The following is a 21,459-nucleotide window of genomic DNA, read 5'->3' on the forward strand; positions in this document are numbered from 1 at the left end:
GTGGGCATACAGTAGGCTCTGCTCTTGCAAGAGCCATTCTGGGACAGAAGCAAACAGGGATCTAAGTACAATACCCCTCTCCTTCTGGCCAAGACTCAGAGGACAATTATAATAACTTTTAACTTTCCAGACTAGGCTACAAGGACAAGAAATAATGGGTTAAGTGGTAAGTCACTCGTTTTATTAACATCAGTTTCTCCACACTTACTCAAATGTTTAAGTATTGATTCAACTTATTCAAAACACCTTACGCTTTGTGGTTCTTAATTTCCTTTCTTCTCTACTTCAGATGCTAAGCCATGTTCTGCCTCCTACTGCATACTCCCTACGAAGACTTGTCCAGCTCTCTGAAGAAGAGGTACCATGGAGTTTCAATTATTTGGGGAGATGACTAAGCACAGAGATCAGGTAAGTCCAGGTAAGCCAGCCCCCTCATTTTACAAGTGAGGCATTTCAAGCCCAGAAATGATAGTTTCTGTTGAAACCACATATAACTTGTTAGTGGCAAAGCCTAGGTTAGTATCCATGTTTCCAAGATTCCTTCCAGAATAAAACTCTTTCTACTCTAATACTAAAGATAAAAAATATATACTTTTCTGGTTTACTTAACTCTAAGTTTTCAAAATAGAGGAATGTGTCTAATTGAATCTTATAACCTCAGATTTAGATCAGTGCCCAACACACAGTAGGTATTAGTATGTATTTACTGAATGGTCAATTGTTTAAATGGGAGTTACTTTATTAAATAGTATTTCTGGCGAATTCCCTGGAGGTCCAGTGGTTAAGGACTGGGTGCTTTCACTGCTGGGGCTGGGGTTCAATCCCTGGTCGGGGAAATAAGATCCCGCAAGCCACACAGTACAGCCAAAAAAAAAAAGTACTTCTGATCTTTATTAATTAAATATTTAAAGGCAGTTAGAATACGCCTAACTTTAACTACAATAAATAACCAAGAAATTCCTCTAGTTTAAAACTAAATTGATCCTGGGACTTCCCTGGTGGTCCAGTAGTTAAGAATCTGCCTTCCAATGTAGGAGACGCAGGATCGATCCCAGGCTGGGAACTAAGACCCCACATGCCGCGAGGCAACTAAGCCCGCACGCTCTAGAGCCCGCGCCACAACTAAGACCCGACGCAGCCAAATAAATAAAGATTAAAAGTTAAAAAAAAAAATTCAATCAATAATTTAAAAAAACTAAATTGATCCAAAAATTCCTCCATTTTCAAATAAAAATCATTTTCACAGGATATCCTTCCTTCTCAGCAAACTCTATTCATTAGAGGCACACATTCCTGGAAGAAGCTACCTGCCTCAGGCCTTAATTCATTTCACCTAACCTTAAGCAAAGGCAAACCTCAGAGAACTTCCAAATAAAGGGAACCAAAAGAAAAAAAAAAATGACAGAAATAATAGGAAAGTGACCAAGTACAAATATTTGCTGAATGTGATGCTGAAAAGCCACTCTCCTTCAGTTATGTATACCTACTCAGTGTATCATTCCATTAAGAGTCCTGGTAGTGCCCTTGCCCAATTTTTAGAAGACTCAGGACACTTGAGAACCTAGAATTGAGATCCACTGCCAGAAATTAATTTAAAGACAGAAATATGACTCTTAAATAATGAAATATATCCAAATTTAACCTAATATATTCACAAGAATTCTGAAACGAACACACCTTAGACTAAAACTAAAAAATGAAGCACTATCACATATATTAAGTGATCTTTCTAATAGCTATATATATATATATATATATATAAAACCCCAGGTATCACGGTTTATCATTTTATAGATAAGATAATTGAGGAGATTGAGGCAATTGCCTCAACTGAGGCAATTCCTCTACATTACAAAGCTAATTAAGTGACATAGCCAAGACTGAACCCTAGGAGTTTGCTGACTCATAACTCCAGTCTCTTTATATCAAAGCACAGTGAGCTTTCATAAAGCAGCCAAAAGGATTTTACAAGAATCTCAGAGGACAATTTAATCATTGGAGCATTTTTACAAAACAAAATCCCAGGATGACAGTAACAAAAACACCATGTGTTTCACACATTTTTAAATGCATATGATATATACATAAAGTATACTTAATAAAAAAAATAGGAATACTGTCGTGTCCTCTCTGTAGTCATGTCTCATACATGTCTGCGAGAGACTTTTCAAAGCCATCGTTTTAACACAGCCCTATTTCTTTCGTGTTTCCCAAATCTGGCTCCTTAGCAAAATCACAGTGGCTATGCTCGCAGGTGAAAAAGTACAGGCTCCCAGGCCCCGACATGGAGATTTTAGTTTAAACAAGCTCAGAATCTGCATTTTAACTGCTTCTATTATTATTATTTTTTTTTTTTTGGTGGTATGCGGGCCTCCCTCTGCTGTGGCCTCTCCCGTTGCGGAGCACAGGGTCCGCGCGCAGGCCCAGCGGCCACGGCTCACGGGCCCAGCCGCTCCGCGGCACGTGGGATCCTCCCAGACCGGGGCGCGAACCCGACTCCCCTGCATCGGCAGGCGGACGCGCAACCACTGCGCCACCAGGGAAGCCCTGCTTCTATTATTTAAATGTTTGTTTTTAATCTGAAAAATAAGCATTCTAGATGATTCTGATTAGCCAAATATGCAGTACTACCCCAACAGAAGTCTTCAAGAAAAAGCAAGCCAAGAAAACCTATGTAATTGAAATCCAGAGACAAAGATTATTAACGAATTTCCCCAGCCCTGAAGCCAGAAGAGAACAGGTAAACGACAGCCCTATTCCAACCGTGAACCCAAAAGTAGCTTTTGTTTGCCCCAACTTGTTGACCTCTCCCTAGTACCATGCTATGGGACAGATGTAGATGCTAAGAGTTTCACTTTTAACATTCTAAAAAAGCTTGACTCTACTAAAACTCGGTAAAGCCCAAAACACAAGCATAAGACTGTGATGGGTATTTAAGTGGCAGCTTTTCCCCAGACCCTAGGCAAAAATTGACACAGAGAAGAGGATTTGGGGTGGGGAGTGATGAGGGAGAGGGGAGGAGCTAACCTAGTGAGAGAAGTTGGCTGGCCCACTGATTTCACTGGCCCAGACAGGAGTCCACAGAAAAAAACACTCATGAATGAGAGTCCTCTGAGTGATACTGAGAACAGTCCCCAGGAGGGATTACTAAGCAGGATATCATAATCATAATCATAATCATCATCTACTTACAAGCTGCCTCTTCTTGGAAGACTCAACTCCTTCTGAAAAGCAAAACACAAACATAAGTTAGAGAGAAATAAGGACCCATCTGAGTCCTACAGGTCTGTACCAAATGTCCTAGAAGATTTATAGCATCATCTTAATAATGGCAAAAACTCAATATTTCTAAATAATAACCTTTTTCTTTGTATCTCAAATTTTAGTGAAATAATAAGCAGTCTGGTTAACTATTTATCATCTCCTCATTCTTCCTTCCCAAAAGGAATGTCTCAGGGAATACTTGCAGCACTTTCACCACTAGATGGAACCAACTGGCCAATGAAGATTCCAGGTATTCACTGGGCCAGCCATCAATGGCTGATGAATTGTAAAGGACTCATATCATTAGTCAGTGATAAGAAAGGAATGAAATGGAATATTTTCTTTAATTATAAAATATTTTTGACAAATAAATAAGTACAGAAAATAATATCACAAAGAGATGACTATCTACACCGCTGGCATGAGAAATAACCCTTGCAATAGCAGATGGGCCCCTGTGACTTGATTTCTAAATTTATCAAGTCCCACCTCCCACTAGTCTCCACTTAACAACTGTTCTTAATTTTTTGTTTATCTTTTCCATAAGTGTCTTTATTTTTTATTACATATATCCATAAATTATTAGTATTGTTTTACACATTTTTAAATTATATACTTAAAACACTGTATATATTCATCTGCTGACATCAATCTACATTATAATTAGGAGATTCACCCATGTGAATATATTTTACTTCAGTCCATATATCTATAGTACAGTAGTCCAGTCTATAGATTTTTATAGTATTTATTTATCCATTCTCCAGTAAATGGAAATTTAATTTTCTTTCCATGTTTTTCTTTATCAAAACAATGCTCCTATAAACATGCTGTACTTGCTTCCTCATGCGCATGTATAAAAAGTTTCTTGGAAGTATACACTTAGATGTGGCATGAACTGAGTCAGAAACTGCATCAGAAATTGCTCCCAAAATGACTGTACCAATTTACCTTCCCCCTCCAACACTTCCTAAGAATTCTCCTTTCCAGACCTGTCTCCCAAACTCCTGACACTTATAATCAATTGCCTTCTCAACATCTCAAATCCAAAGTGTCCAAAACTGAATGTGTTCTCTCCATCAAAACGGACTCCAACCATAGCCTTTCCCCATCTCAGATGATGGTAATTCTATTCTTCCTGTTGTTCAGACCAAAACCCTGGACATCTGGACTCTTGTTTTTAACACACCCCACATCCCATCCAACAGGAATTTAATGGCTTTAAATTTAATACAGCCAGAATACAACTATTTTTCACTATCTCCAAAGACTTACATGCTTACAATCTCTTAACCAAAAACCTTGGATTTAGTCATGTTTTAGAAATCAGAATTGGGGGTGGGTAAAGTAATAGCATATATATATATACACACACACACACACACATATATAATATATAACACCCTCAAAGACTAGGTCATCAACAAAATACATCAAAAACATTAAGATTTCTCCAGTAAAGTGTATGACAGCCACAATAAATGTGATAAAAACTCTAAAGAGTCTCAGTTCAGTCTTGTCACCAGAAGAGTTCAAATTAGGTCAGGTTTTACTGCTAAATGAGTTACAGAATCTCTTGGGTTTTGCTATTAAAATCTAAGCCACCATGGTCTCTCCCCAGCCTCACAACTGTCTCCAACTGGTATCCCATTCCTGCTTCTATCCTTAACCCACATGGTCTATTCTTAACATAACAGAGTAATCCTTTTAAAGGTCAGTAAGATCACAACACTCCTACTCAAAATCCTGGAATGGCTCCCCATTTCATTCAAGAATAAAAGTCAAGACCTAGATGGGTGACCCACCACCGTTCCCCATTATCTCTCTGACCTCCTCTCTCCCGTGCACACTTGCACATTTTGATCCAGCCACACTGGACTTTGTTTGTCAAACACATTCAGTATTCTTCTGCCTTAAAGCCTTGCGCTAATCTGTGCACTCTGCCTAGAATGCTCCTCTTCCCCAAATATTTCCTTGGCTAACCCCTACAGCTTTCAAATATCTTGGCTCGGGCTTCCCTGGTGGCGCAGTGGTTGAGAGTCCGCCTGCCGATGCCGGGGACACGGGTTCGTGCCCCACTCCGGGAGGATCCCACATGCCGCGGAGCGGCTGGGCCCGTGAGCCATGGCCGCTGAGCCTGCGCGTCCGGAGCCTGTGCTCCGAAAAAAAATCTTGGCTCAATTTTCACCTGAGCTCTTAATGAAGCCTACTACCCTGATAGCTCTATATAACATTACAACGTATTTTCTACCCCATCACACTCTTACTCCACTCTGCTTTTATAACCAATACACTTTCAATACACTTACCACTTCTAACGTACTACGTAATTTACTTGTTTATAATGTTTATTGTTCATTTTCTGTCTTTCCCCACTAAAATCTAAGCTCCATGAGTGCTGGGATCTTAGTCTGTTTTATTCAGTAATGTACCTCAACGACTTAGAACAGTGACTGGCAAGTAGTAGATGCTCAAAAATTTGTTGAACAAATGATTTCACAAACTCGCCAATACCTGGCATTTGTTAGACTGTTTAATTTTTGTCAATCTAATGGCTGTGATCATATCACAGTATGGGTTTAATTGCCATTTCCCATAATTACTAGTGAAGCTAAACAGTGTTTTATATGCTTATTGGCCATTAGGGTTTCCTCAACTGTGAATTGCCTATTTACAATCGTCCCTCGGTATCAGCGGGGGATTGGTTTCAGAACTCCTGGCAGATAATACCTGCAGATGTTCAAGTCCCTTAGATAAAACAGCGCCATACAGTACAGTTGGCCCTCCATATCTGCGGCTGGGGAGCCCGCCAAGATGCAGGGTCAAGTGTATATCCCTGGCCTATTTTTCTATTAGGTTTTCTATCTTTTTTCTTATTGAGTTATAGGCATTTACCTAATATATTCTGGATACTAATTATTTGTGGATTATATTCACTGAAAATGTTCTCTCAGTCTTTTTACTTTTTTTTAATGGAGTCACCAAAGAATTTAATTTTTATATCATCAAATCTATTATTCTCCTTTATATTATCTATTTTTACATATAAGAAATACATCCCTAAGACTCCATGCTCCCAGTGCAGAGAACCCAGGTTCGATCCCTGGTTGGGGAACTAGATCCTGCACACATGCCGCAACTAAGAGCTCGCATGCCTCAACTAAGACCCAGAGCAGCCTAAATAAATAAATAAATATTAAGAAATACATCCCTGACACACAGAGACATGAATACATTTACTTATATTTTCTTCTAAAAGATTATAGGTTTACTTTTCACACTAAGTTTGTGAATATACCTGGAACTTATTTTTGCATATGGTGGGAGATAGGAATCCCATTATATTTTTTTCTATAGGAGTGATCAATTATCCCAAGCCATTTATTAAATGATATGCAATGTCAGTTCTGTCATATATTAAGTTTCCATGTACACAGGGGTGTCTTTCTTGACTATATTCTATTCCACTGTGCTGTCAGCCCCTGTGCCTATACCACGCTGTTTAATTGGTATAGCTTGACAATAAATCTTGATATTTGTAAGGCAAGTCCGCTCAGATTGTTATTAGTCCTCAAAATTATGGGAGTTATTCTTGGGATTCTGCTCTTCCATATAAATTTTAGGATCAAGTTGTAGATTAAAACTTGACACCACTCAATCTAGAGAATAACTGACACATTTATAATACAGACAACTGCTATAGAAGAACATGGCAAATCTCTCCATTTATTTAGGTCTTTTTTAATATGTTTTAATAAAGTTTGATACATTTTCACATAAAGATTATACAAATCTTTTGTTTTATTTCTAGATAGCTTACATTTTCTTGTTGCCATTATAATGTATTTTTTAACTAAATCAAAAGTTATATTTCATTACACCAGTAACACCATTTTCTTCCCAATATGAAAATTTTCAAACACAGGAAATAGAAAAGTTAAAAGATTTGTACGGTGAACATCCACATACACACCCACAACCCAGACTGTACAACCATTAACATTTTGTGATATTTTCTTTGTCACATATTTAGCCATCTATCCACCCATTTGGTTTTTTAAAAATATTTATTTATTTATTTTGGCTGCGCTGGGGCTTAGTTGCAGCACGCGGGATATTCGCTGCAGCACGCGGACTCTTAGTTGCGGCATGCAGACTTCTTAGTTGCGGCATGCGAACTCTTACTTGCAGCATGCATGTGGGATCCAGTTCCCCGACCAGGGATCGAACCCGGGCCCTCTGCATTGGGAGCAAGGAGTCTTTTTTTTTTTTTGGCTGCGTTGGGTCTTCACTGCTGCACATGGGCTTTCTCTAGTTGCAGCGAGCGGGGTCTACTCTTCATTGCGGTGCGTGGGCTTCTCATTGCAATCGCTTTTCTTGCTGAGGAGCATGGGCTCTAGGGTACGCAGGCTTCCGTAGTTGTGGTGCACAGGCTTCAGTAGTTGTGGCTCACGGGCTCTAGAGCACAGGCTCAGTAGCTGTGGCGCACAGGCTTAGTTGTTCTGCGGTATGTGGGATCTCCCCAGACCAGGGCTCGAACCCATGTCCCCTGCAGTGGTAGGCGGATTCTTAACCACTGCACCACCAGGGAAGCCTGGGAGTGTGGATTCTTACCCACTGGACCACCAGGGAAGTCCCTGTTTTTTTTTTGTTGTTGTTATTTTGCTTTTGGTTTTTTTAAAATGCATCTCAAAGTAGACTGTGGACATCAGTACACACTTCAGTATGTATATTATTAAGTAGAATTCAGTATTTGTTTACAACTTTTTCATGTTGGGTTTTTTTTTAAGGTAAACTTATAAACGCTGAACTGCACAAACCTTAGGTGTACCAATGAATAAGTATGATAAATGTATATGCTCAGATAACCTAAATCCCTATCAAAATACAGAATATTTCCATCAATTCAGAAAGTTTCATCATGTCCTTTCTTGGTAAATCCCCAACAAACCACTATTCCCTCGCCCCAAGCAAATACTATTCCCACATTTTCACCATAAATTTTTTTTTCACCAGAGCTTCATATCAATGGAATTATACAAGTATGAACCTCTTTATATAACCCCCTCTTTCACTCAGTATAGTGTTTCAGAAATTCATCCATGTGGTTGTATATAACAGTAGCAATATCCAATCATATTAATATACCACAGTTTATTTATCCTTTTCTCCTACTAATGGACATTTGAGTTATATCCAGTTTTGAGCTATTAGCATTCCTGTACAAGTCTTTTTAATAGGCCTATGTCTCATCTGTCTTGAGTAAATAAGAGTGTAATTGCTGGGTTATAGGATAGATGTATGTTTAGTTTTATAAGAAACTACCAGATCTTTTTCTAAAGTGATTATATCATGTTACACTTCCATTAACAATGTATGAGAGATTCAATTGCTCCACATTCTAGCTAATATAGGTTACCCTCGTTAATAATATAAGAATTGCTCTACATTCATGCCAAGATATGATATCAGTATTTTAAATTTCAGCCATTCTTGTGAGTGTGTAGCGGTATCTCACTGTGGATTTGCATTTTCCTGATGAATAATGATGTTGAGCATCTTGTCATGTGCTTATTAGCCATCAATACATATTCTTGTATGAATTACCTTAAAATATTTTGCCCCTTTTATAACTGGACTATTTATCTTTTTACTATTGAGTTGTAAGCGTTCTTCATATATTCTAGATGCAAGTCCTTTATTAGATATTTTGATGAGTATTTTCTCCCAGCCTGTGGCTTGCCTAGTGAAGTTATAAGTGGTGTCTTTTTTTTTTTTGCCATGCCACACAGTTTGTGGGATCTTGGTTCCCCGACCAGGGAACAAACCCGTGCTCCCTGCAGTGGAAGCGTGGAGTCCTAACCACTGGATCACAAGGGAATTCCCATAAGTGGCATCTTTTTTTTTTTTTTTGAAAAAGACAGATTTTTCTTGTCCTCATGGAGCTTACAGTCTAACGGGAAGAAAGACAATAACTGAGTCATCACACACATAACTAAAGTAGTTACAAGTTGGGATCAGTGCTCAAGCAGAGAATAACAGGGGTGAGAGAAGTTGACTTCATTTTTATCAAAATGACACACGCATCTGGTTAAAAAAAAACCCACACAAACACTACAGAACAACTTCGAATATAACAAACAGAATCCTTTCATCCTCTCTCCTCAACCTTCAGTTCCACGAGGCTACTTTTAACCTTTCTCTTTTAATTCTTCTGCTGAATGACCTCTATTTCTCTAGATAATATGCTTCTGTCCTCTTTTCTTTTTTAAAAAATTTTAGAATTTTATTTTTTTATACAGCAGGTTCTTATTAGTTATCCATTTTATATATATTAGTGTATATATGTCAATCCCAATCTCCCAATTCTTCACACCACCACCATCCCCTGCCATAAGTGGCATCTTTTTTTTTTTTTTTTTTTTTTTTTTTTTTTTGCGGTACGTGGGCCTCTCACTGTTGTGGCCTCTCCCGTTGCAGAGCACAGGCTCCGGACGCACAGGATCAGCGGCCATGGCTCACAGGCCTAGCCACTCCGCGGCATGTGGGATCTTCCCAGACTGGGGCACGAACCTGTGTCCCATGCATCGGCAGGCGGACTCTCAACCACTGCGCCACCAGGGAAGCCCCAATAAGTGGCATCTTTTGATGAACAAAAGTTTTTACTTTAACGAAGGTCAATTTGCCAGTATTTTTTTTAATGGTTAATGCTTTTAGTATCTTGTCTAAGAAAACTTTGCCCATGCCAAGGACACAAAAATATTTTCCTACATTTTATTTTCATATGCTTTATGGTTTTAGCCTTTATGTTTAGGTCCACATATGTTTATGATCCACCTCTGAATTAATTTGGGGGTAATATGTGAGATGGGGTTAAGGCTCATTTTTTTTTCCATATGCTATCCACTTATTCCAGCACCATGTATTAAAAACACTATCTTTTTCTCAACAAATTGCTTTGCCACCTTTGTTGAAAATCAAATTGTAATAGAATGGGCTATTTCTGGCTCTCTACTGCACTCTACTGATCTATTTTTCTAGCCTATGCCAGCACCACACTTTCTTTTTTTTTTTTTTTTTTGCGGTACGCGGGCCTCTCACTGCTGTGGCCTCTCCCGTTGCGGAGCACAGGCTCCTGACGCGCAGGCTCAGCGGCCATGGCTCACGGGCCCAGCTGCTCCGCGGCATGCAGCACCACACTTTCTTGATCATGTAGCTTTATATCAAGTATTGAAGTCAGATCATGGGGTGCTTTAACTTTGTTCTTTTTCAATATTGCTTTGGATATTCTAGATTCTTTGCATTTCCATATAAATTTTAGAAACAGATTATTCACTTTTACCCAAAAAAAAGGCCTGCTGGGATTACAGACCAATTTGGAAAGCAGTGACAGCTTAATATTGAGTCTTTATATCCATGAACACAGTATTTCTCCACTAACTTAGACCTGCTTTAATTACTCTAAGCAATGTTTTATAGTTTTTAGCAAAAAGATCTTGTACTTCTATTGCTAAGTTTATCTCTAAGAAGATTTTTTTTAATTGAAGTATAGTTGTTGTATAATATTATATAAAGTTAAGATGATTTTTGAAGCAATTGTAAATAAAATCTTTATTTCACTTACCAATTGCTTGCTTCTGGTATGGGAAAGCAATCAATTTTTTACATATGAACTGCATATATTACAACTTAAATTCATTATTATAGTTGTAATGCCTTTTGTACATTCCCTAGGATTTTTGTATATAAAAAATCGTGTTCTCTATAAATAGTTTTACTTCTTTCCACTTTCTAGGATTGTCTGTGGTACAGATCCTTGCCTTGTTTCTCATTTGATTGTAGAGGGAAAGAGTTCAACATTTTACTACTAAATATGATGTTAGCTGTAGATTTTTCATAGGCCACTTTGATCAAATTGATAAAGTTCCTTTCTATTCCTAATTTGTTTAGAGTTTTTATCAGTAATGAGTATTGATTTTGCCAAGTACTTTCTCTGCATATGCTGAAATAATCATATGGTTTTTCTCCTCTATTCTGTTAATGTGGTGAATTACAGTGATTGATTTTCTAGTATTAGACTAATCTCACATTTCTGGGTTAAACCCAACTTTGTCAAATACACCATTAGATTATCTTTGCTAATATTTTATTAATGATTTTTACACCTATGTTCAGAAGGGATAATGGTCTCCAGTTTTCTTTTATTATAATGCCTTTGTCAGATTCTGGTATAACAATTATGCCAGCCTCCTAAAACTGGCTGTGAAGTGTTCCTGCCTCCTCTATTTTCTGAAAGAGTTTGTGTAAGATTGGTGTTATTTCACTAATAAAACCATCTGGGGTCTGGAGGCTTTTATTTAGGATTTTTTGCCCATATGTTAATAAATAAGATTGACCTATGTACTTTTTCTTCTCAGATTGTCCTTGTCAGTTTTGGCTTCATGGTTATACTATCCTCATAAAGTGTGCTAAGAAAGTGTGTCCTCTTTTTCTATTTTCTGAAACAACCTATGTAAAACTGGGAATATCATTCTTTGAACCTACACGACAGTTCTGGCTTCTTGAATAGTTTAAATAGGTAACATGAGGTGGATTTATATTTGGGGGCAATAACAATAAACAAAAATTCTATAAAATGCGTATCTGAATCCTCTTTAAACAAGGAAATGCATCCATGGAAATCCATCGCTTCTGCATTCCTTACCCACTTCTTGCACCTACACAAAAGCCTACATTTGCAAGATGGATGCCCAGGGTTCCAGATCAGTACATTCTGTGCCAAGCTTTCCAGTACCATACAGACAGGCCTAAGGAAAGGAGAAGAAGAACTGGTCTCCAGTCAGATAAAGGTAGTCCAAGGAACAATGATTTCCCAGTCCTCCCTTTCCCAGAGAATATTCATAGCAGGCTGAGGAAGAAAGCTGCATAATCAGGAAATTCGGCTGAGGTAAGAAGAGCATTCATTTAGGCAAATAACCATAAATTCTCTGACTCGTCACTTACTCTTAGAAAGTAGGATGGTAATATCTGCCAATACATTACAACATCAGGTGAAGCCTGTCCCATCCAACCTTCTGCTAGTTACCTCTGGACTCTCCGTATTCTTCACGATGTTCTGATTAGCATTCTGAACACATTCAAGTCTATCCCACCTTAAGAAAAAAATTTCCCTTGATTACTACATACCCCTCTTCAACCACTGCCTTATCAATTCTTTTTTCCCTTCACAGTCACACTTCTTGAATGAGTTGTCTACATTCACTGTCTCCAATGTCTCACCTTCTATTTTCTTCAACACACTGCAGATATCCCGAGACCTTACCACTCCATTTAAGCCATTCTTGCCAGGTTACCAATGGTCTCTATGTAAAGAATCTTTGCTGCATTTTTAGTCTACCTTTTCTTTTTTGGGCTTGACTGCTCAGCAGCATCTGACAGTATCATTCATTCTTCTGTTTCGAATGACTTTTCTATCCACAAAATCACACTCCCCTGTTTTACCTCTTATCACTACTTAGACAACTTCCTTCATCTTAGATGCTCAAATGTTGATTGTCCTTAGAGCTCTCCCTGGAAACTCCTCTCTGCACACATTTTACAGATGATGCCAATATTTGTATCTTCATCCCAGATCTCTCTCCACTATACAGTTGTATATAGTTTTATATACAACTACCTTGTCCTTAATATGTCTGAAAACTCAACTTACCTTTCTATGCAAACTTGCTCCTTCTCTCTTTTCCATTTCAGCGATGGTACCACCAAACTCAGAGTCATTCTTGATTCTTCACTTTCTCTCACACTACACATCCAATTATTCATCAAGCCTTGCCAGTTTTACCTCCAAAATATCTACCTTTAGTCAATTTCACTTTACTTCCACTGCTATGTCTCCTAGTCCAAGCCAGCAACATCCTGTAACATTCTCCTAACCAACCTCACTTTAGTTTTGTTCCCCTTGATTCTTAATGTTATATCAATGTAAATATCATGTAATAAGTATATTTTCTAAGTGGTAATATATGAGTTTAAAAAAACAAATAATGCAGTCAAAAAGATCTTTTAAAATGCAGCACTGGGGGCTTCCCTGGTGGCGCAGTGGTTGCGCGTCCACCTGCCGATGCAGGGGAACCGGGTTCGCGCCCCGGTCTGGGAGGATCCCACATGCCGCAGAGCGGCTGGGCCCGTGAGCCATGGCCGCTGAGCCTGCGCGTCCGGAGCCTGTGCTCCGCAACGGGAGAGGCCGCAGCAGAGGGAGGCCCGCATGCCACAAAAACAAAAAAAAAAAAAAAAAAAAAAAAAAAAAATGCAGCACTGACTGGGTGATTTCTCTTCTTAAAAACCCTTAATAACCCTTAACAGATAAAGTCTAAAATCCTTCCTGTAGCCTATAGGGCACTGCGCCTAGCTGCTACTGCCTTCCTCTGTAGCATCATTTGCACAATTCTCCAGGCTTGTCGGAGTTTTTATCTTTTAGACACACCATACTCTCTCTCTCACCCTCACGGTTTCACAGCTATTGTTCTCTCTGCCTTTTCCTTTGCTCTTTTTATACATTCTTGGACCTTAGCTTAAACCTCATTTCCTCTGAGATTTCCCTATACACAGTTTCCCCAGCCTACCTCTATTTAATTCCAACATTTTACTATAATTAGTTGCTTAATTGTCTGTTTTCTGAGACTGAGTGTTAGCTGGAGGAGGAGAGATCATTCTTGCTCACAATGGCATTACTAGCACCCAGCACAATACCTGGCCTAGTAAGTACCAAATGAATGTTTGATGAATAAATCAGTGAATCAGTAACTAAGTAAATGGTACTTACTATTATCACTATCATCATTATAAGGCTCACATAGGGTCTTGCTCATTTGGAGTTATATTGATGAAAACTGTCAGTTGCAATTAGGTCAGCAAAAGAGGCTTCACTAGAGAAAGGATATACTCTGCTATCACTTATATTATTTACTGACAGTCTTCAGGATGGTAGCTATTCCACTGTTCATTTTTGTTTTGTTTTGTTTTTTTAAAGCTTTCAGGAGAGGGGAAAAAAACAAACAAACAAAACAAAACCATTACCTACCAAGGAAATCCACTTTTATACCATTTACTAAGTGGCCTTAAAAGGACCATTATTCCCGAATACAAGCTTTTCCTCCCCTCTGGCAGCAAGCATTCTGCTGGGATGCACAAAAACCTCCCTTTCCTGTGTAGCAAATGTACCATTACAACTGCTCTGGGCATTATGGTGTTTTAGCTCCACTTATTTACACTTGAGTGTGAGTGTATCTTGAGGTCAGGAACCAAGGGGAAATCAATGTATATGTAGCTATGGTGCGCCTATGAAACTCTTAATGTATTTCACTCCTCTTGTTCCATTAAATTCAGATGTCCTCACCCTAAGAACAGGTTCCAATGACAAAATATTTACATTATACAATCATACTAAGAAACATGGAAAAGAGCACAAAATTTTAAGTTAAGAAAACTAGGTTCACGTTATGGCTCAATAACATATAACTTCTGTGGCCTGGGATTTCACCTACCTCTAAAGCTCAGATATAGTGCTTATAAAGGTCAAATAAAACAATGTATACAAAAGTATTTTATTCTATAAATTGTGACACAGATGATATGTGTTGTTCTCATAGGAGTTTGAAGAACAGTAAAAAGAGGTTGATGATCCTAACAGGATATTTCTACATGGCATAAAGAACTCAGGGCTCAGAGTCAAAAAAATATTTAAACACAGTTCTACTATTTACTTTGCTCATAAATCCTGGTCAGTCATTAAGCCTTTCTAAATCTCATTTTTCTTATCTGCACACCTGAGATAAAAATACCTATTTTGCCTATCTCATAAAAGTTATTCCAAGGCTACAATAAGAAAACACATTTAAAAGCTTAAGGTTTTCATAAAAAAGATGCTCCATATCATATGTCATCAGGGAAATGCAAATCAAAATAATGAGACAGTACTACACACCTATAAGAATGGACAAAATCTGGAACACTACAACACCAAATGCTGGTGACGATATGGAGCAACAGGAACTCTTATTCACTGCTGGTGGGAATGCAAAATGGTACAGCCACTTTGGAAGACAGTTTGGCAACTCCTTACGAAACTAAACATACTCTTATTTTATGACCCAGCAATTGCACTAGGAGCTGAAAACTTAGGTCCACACAAAAACTTGCACACAGATGTTTGTAGCAGCTTTATTTATAATTGCTAAAACTTGGAAACAATCAAGGTGTCCTTCAGTAGATAAACAGATAAATAAACTGTGGTACATCTAGACAATGGAATATTATTCAGCACTAAAAAGAAATGAGCTATTGAGCCATGAAAAGGCATGAAGGAAAATTAAATGCATATTACTAAATGAAAGAAACCAATCTGAAAAGACTACATACTGTATGATTACAACTATATGATGTTCTAGAAAAGGTAAAACTATGGACACAGTAAAATGATCAGTGGTTGCCAGGGGTCAGGGCACGGGGAGATGAACAGGCAGACCACAGAGGATTTTTACGGCAGTGAAAATACTGTGTACGATATTATAATTATGGATATATGTCATTATACATTTGTCCCAACCCACAGAATATATAACACCAAGAGTGAATCCTAAAGTAAACTAAGGCCTTTGGGTGATTATGATGTGTCAATGTAGGTTCATCCTTGGTTAAAAAAAAAAAAGAAGTCCCATTCTGGTGAATGATATTGATAATGGGGGAGGCTATGCAAGTGCGGGGGCAAGGAGTATGAGAAATATCTGACCTTCCTCTCAAATTTGCTGTAAACCTAAAAGTGACCCCCCAAAAAATACGGTCTTTAACCCGCCCCCCAAAAAAGAAGCTTAGGACTTGACAGTTTGGATTATCATTAATAATAATAAGTTGCATTTTTCTAATCTGACCCACCTCCAACAAGGTTTAAACGCTAATGGATGAATTGCTGACTCTGCTCCCAAAACTCAAGGATATATTGTTTAGAGTCTCTAAAATTTTTATTACTGTGTTGGATCCCTCAAGTTGACATATTTTGACACTGCCTGCCAAAAATGATATATCTCTCTTTTCTTGAACTATATTCTGAAGCTGCAAAGAAAGCTGTACATACTAAATTCTAGAGAAACAACCACTCACTCCCTTTCACTTGTCCACAAAACAAACTTCTAAAGGTATTACATACAAAATAAGATGGTGCTCTTCACATGAGGAATCACTATCTATATGCATTACTCATTATTCACAATGACTAAACCCATAAAATATTTCCAAAGACAAAGGCCAAGTGTCTAAAGGCAACAACCACTACCCCCACAAGTAAATATGCAAGTCAAGAGTCACAAGGCTGGTGTTTGTCCTTTATATCAACAGCCACCAGCAAGGAGATGACTGTGGGTTAAAACTATCTCTGCCTGAGACAGCTCCCAAACTGAGTCTCCCTCACCACATTTTCTATTTGAATTCTCACTTATATTTGTTTATTTATTCATTCACTCATTCCTCTTCCACTGAGTAGCTGCACTCTTCCCAGAAAAGGAAATTAACAGCCTTTAAGAAACATAACTCAATCTTCCACTCCACTGGAAGTGGACAGAGGGTTGGGTTTTGGAGACAACTTCTCAACTAACATATAAAAGCAAGGCAGGGGTTGGGAGGTGGGGGCATTCTCCACAACTGAAAGACTAGATCTCTTTATAGAACTTGTAATTAAACCCATATAGTACGCCTAACATAAATAACACTGTTTGGGGTGAGAGCAGGAGTGGAGAACAACACTCTAGGGGCCACTCAGAATCCACTGCTGATGAAAATACCATCCTATACTTCGGTGACCAACTGGATGAAAGAAGACAACAAATACTTTTTTACTCTTATTGAAATACACTATAAATACAGAAAAAATGCACATAAGCATACAAGTCAAATTTTCACAAACTGAACACACTAGTGTAACCAACAGCCAGATTTTTAAAAAATGAATTATTACCATCAATCCAGAAGCATCCTCATGTCCCCTCTTCCAGTCACTACCTACACTCCACAGGAAAACCATCTTCTTGATTTCTAAACTTTATAGGTCAGTTTTGCTGTTTTGTCATTTTCTTTACACGGAATATACAGTATATACTCTTCTCTGTCTAGCACTTGTGTTCAACATATACCCAATTCGAGTCCCAGAAGGCAAAAAGTAAATGCAGATGTTAACAATATCTGAAGAGATAATGGCTAAGAAATTCCCAAAACTGATAATAAGAATGAATACACAATATATAGGAAGCATAATGTACCCCAGTAGGATTAATTTTTTAAAAATCTAGACCAGGTAAATGATAGTAATATTGAAAAACACCAGGGACTTCCCTGGTGGCACAGTAGTTAAAAGAGTCCGCCTGACAATGCAGGGGACACGGGTCCGAGCCCTGGTCTGGGAAGATCCTACATGCTGCGGAGCAATTAAGCCTGTGTGCCACAACTACTGAGCTTGTGTGCCACAGCTACTGAAGCCCGCGCACCTAGAGCCCATGCTCCACAACAAGAGAAGCCACCACAATGAGAAGCCTGCGCACCACACAAAGAGTAGCCCCTGCTTGCTAGAGAAACTAGAGAAAGCCCACGTGCAGCAACAAAGACCCAACGCAGCCAAAATTAATTAATTAATTAATTTTTTTTAAAAAGAAAGAAAAACACCAAAGACAAAAATAAATTTTAAGAGACAGAAAATAAGATCCACAACCTTCAATGGAATGACAATTAGAGTATCAATATATTTCTCAATAGCAATGATGGAAACCAAAAGGTAGCTGAATAATATGTGTGTGAGAGAAAATGACTAGCAACACAAAACTGTGTACCTATACAAACCATCTTTCAAGGTCAAAAGTATTTAAAACACATTTTAATAAATATAAGTATTTACTACTAACATAACTATACTAATGTCTAAATGACATACTTTAGGAAGAAGAAAAATGATCCCAGGAGGAAAGTCTAAGACCCAAAAATGAATATTGACCAAGAAAACTAGCAAAGATACATAAATCTCAGTTAAGTAGTGACTGTATAAAATAACAATAGAAATATCCAACTTGTGGAATTTTTTAAAAAGAACTAAAATACTGGACAAAAATAGCATGTACGTTTGGAGGGGGTGATGAGAAGGAAGGAGTCCTTGTGTTGTTCAGGAGGGGGTTAAAATCTGAATTTGTTCTAATTCACCAGTAGAGTTAGAAAAATCAAATAAGAACACAAGCCAAAAAACTCTATTAATATTTTTAAATGGCAAAGAAGAAAAGGAGCTGTAAGGCATGGAAATGCAGGACATGGAATGTAAGAAATAATATGGCAGAAACAGTTCATAACAAATGTAAATAGACAAATTCACCAGTTTGCCTGGGGGCTGGAGGGTAGGGGTAGTGGTAACTTACTGATTGCCATTTGCAATAGACACCCCAAAAGCAAAATTACATTGGAATGGTTGGGATAGTTGGTCTTAGAAAAACTAACAAAACAGATCTCAAATGATATAGAAAGGAAACACATCAAACTAGTAGACCAACTTATTAAAAGAAAAGCAAAGAATCAAGGGAACAGAGATCTTCAAGACATTAGAAAAAGAAAAGGAGGAAAGCTAAGAAAGACAGAGGTCTTTAATCGAGACATATATTGCAAACTCAAATACTTTCAGAGGCCAGTAAGGTAATATAATATATTTCATCAAATCTGAAACAACTACTAATCTCAAGGGATGTCATTATTTTAGGTAACAGAAAAAAAAATTGTAAGCAAAACAAAATAACCACTGCCAGTTAAAGTATAACACACCATCAACTTCAGAGCTGTTAAAAAGTAAAAAGATGGGAGCCTTAGAAATGATAAAATACAGTAAATGTATGAAGCAGCAAAACATAAAATGAGAAAGGATTGGTGATGCCTGTATTGGTCAATTTTTCTTAAAATCTCCAAAAGTAGTTAAATAAAACACATCTACAGGAAGTGGTTCACAGTCCTCCAAATTGTGATCTTCACACAGAATACAAGAATTTAATTCAGAGATGATAAGGGGTTGTAATTTTAGAATATCATAAGATTTCTAGGTGAAACAACTCCACCTATAAAAATATGCACTGCTTAGGGAAATATGCTGTTAAAAAAGAGCAAAGTGAACTCTAAACATCTGAAGCTGCTTCGATTATCCTTTTCTGCAAAGATGTTGAAATTATCCATGATGACATTAGTTGCTACATGGGGATGATGACCAGAGGTTGATAGGTAAAGAAAGGAGAGAACAACATTCAGGAATGGGAAACTTCTGGAGAAGATAAATGAATATGGAAAAAAATAATCCAAAAAAAAGTGTGGTTTGGCTGTAACATAGGAGTACACTATAGAGCACAGAGGGAAAAAAGGAAGTATACAGATAAATCACTCAATTTTTAAAGCCATCTAATTTACTGACATGAAGAACATATTCATCAGGTTGGTGCTTTGTGACGACCTAGAGGGGTGGGATAGGGAGGGTGGGAGGGAGACGATATGGGGATATATGTATACATATAGCTGATTCACTTTGTTATACAGCAGAAACTAACATTGTAAAGCAATTATACTCCAATAAAGATGTTTAAAAAAAAGAGAAGAAAATATTCAGTGGTACTAAGAATTGAAGAGTACAAATTGCAATTTTTCTGATTTTATCAAACTTCCCACAAAAAGAATAACGGGGACTTCCCCGGTGGTCCAATGGTTCAGATTCTGCCTTCCAATGCAGGAGGCGCGGGGTCCTATCCCTGGTCAGGGAACTAAGATCCCACATGCCTCAGGGTGTGGCTAAAAATTAAAAAACAAAAACAAACAAACAAAAACGAAATTTAGAGCATCAGGAGGAAATCATTAGGTTACATGCTTATTCATATGTCGTTATCTTTTTAAACATGAAATAACTTTCAAAAAGAATGTTTGAAATCTAGCTGGTTCTTGAAGTTTGTTTTTAATAAATATTATACACACATTCCTTTTTGTTGTTTTTTTTAATTTTCTGTTTTATTTATTTATTTTTGCATTTTGGCCGTGACATGCAGCATGCATGATCTAGCTCCCTGACCCTGCATTGGGAGCACAGAATATTAACCACTGGACCACCAGGGAAGTCCCCAAGCTTTTGTTTTTAAGGACTAAAATCTAAACTGAATTGCACCTTGTACGGTGATCATAATTTATTAGGATAGTCATAATTTTCAAAATTAAAAAAAAAATCCCAAGAAAGCTTTGTCAACAATACTTCCCAGTATGCACTGTGCTGTCATATGTTCTCCAAAATAATAATTAAGTACCCCTGAATGATGGCACTTTTAAGCACTTTCACTTTTCAACATCAAAGGCAGAAAAGCAGAGAAGAAACATTGCACAGTTTTTGCCTGAAGGCAATAATTTTATCAGCAGAGCATATTCTCAGTTCAGAATCTGGGCTCTCTATACAATGAAGACCAATTACTTTGTCTGCCTTATAGGCAAATACTTACTTAATGTAGAAATGATGGCGCTAAGAGAGTTGATAATAAGAGTTTGTTTATGGTGGTCAGGTGACCCTTCAAAGTTAAAATAATCTCCCATAAAGTTGACTGGGAAATAGGGCAAATATAAAAGCACTTTCTTCCATTCACAAAGGACTGCAGTCTCAAATATCTCACACTGCAGATGCTCCAAAAGTAGCAGTGGGATGAGAGCCAAATTTTACCATATGGAAGACCCAAACCTCAACTGCTCTTCAAGTAAAATGATGTCGTCAATCCCTACACAGGATGAAGACTCCTCCAGTTTTAAGGAAACATGCTCACAGAATCTCCCAGAGGTCTAAAAGGACCCAGGGATGCTGTAGTGTGTGAATGTGCAGGCTGAAACCACTATAGATCTTTTTCTAATAAGTAGGAAGCCAGTTTGAAAAAGAAGCCAATATACAGCAGAGAAGCTGAGCAAAAGACTCTAGATTACCCAACTCTGAAACCCATCCAACCTATGGATACACCTGAAAATGCAGATAACACCTACTTGTCATCAACGTCATAATGACTGACTGAGATAATGTATAGTCTAACAATATAGGAAACAAAACAGGCACACAATGAATGCACTATTTACTATACTGATACCTCCCAGGAAACCTAGCAAAGAAAGCTGGGT

General features: G+C 37.8%; 1 protein-coding gene across 1 annotated transcript in view; it reads right to left on the reverse strand.

Annotated features, from left to right (window-relative positions):
* The window catches only part of MAST2 (microtubule associated serine/threonine kinase 2), a 272,170-nt gene that overhangs the window by 109,870 nt on the left and 140,841 nt on the right, over positions 1-21,459 (reverse strand). The window contains exon 4 of the mRNA XM_028488202.2: positions 3,193-3,224. Coding sequence (XP_028344003.1) covers positions 3,193-3,224 — 32 coding nt within the window. The remainder of the gene's footprint in view (positions 1-3,192; positions 3,225-21,459) is intronic.

The sequence above is a fragment of the Physeter macrocephalus genome, chromosome 4, assembly GCF_002837175.3.
Source record: "Physeter macrocephalus isolate SW-GA chromosome 4, ASM283717v5, whole genome shotgun sequence".
Lineage (NCBI taxonomy): Eukaryota > Metazoa > Chordata > Mammalia > Artiodactyla > Physeteridae > Physeter > Physeter macrocephalus.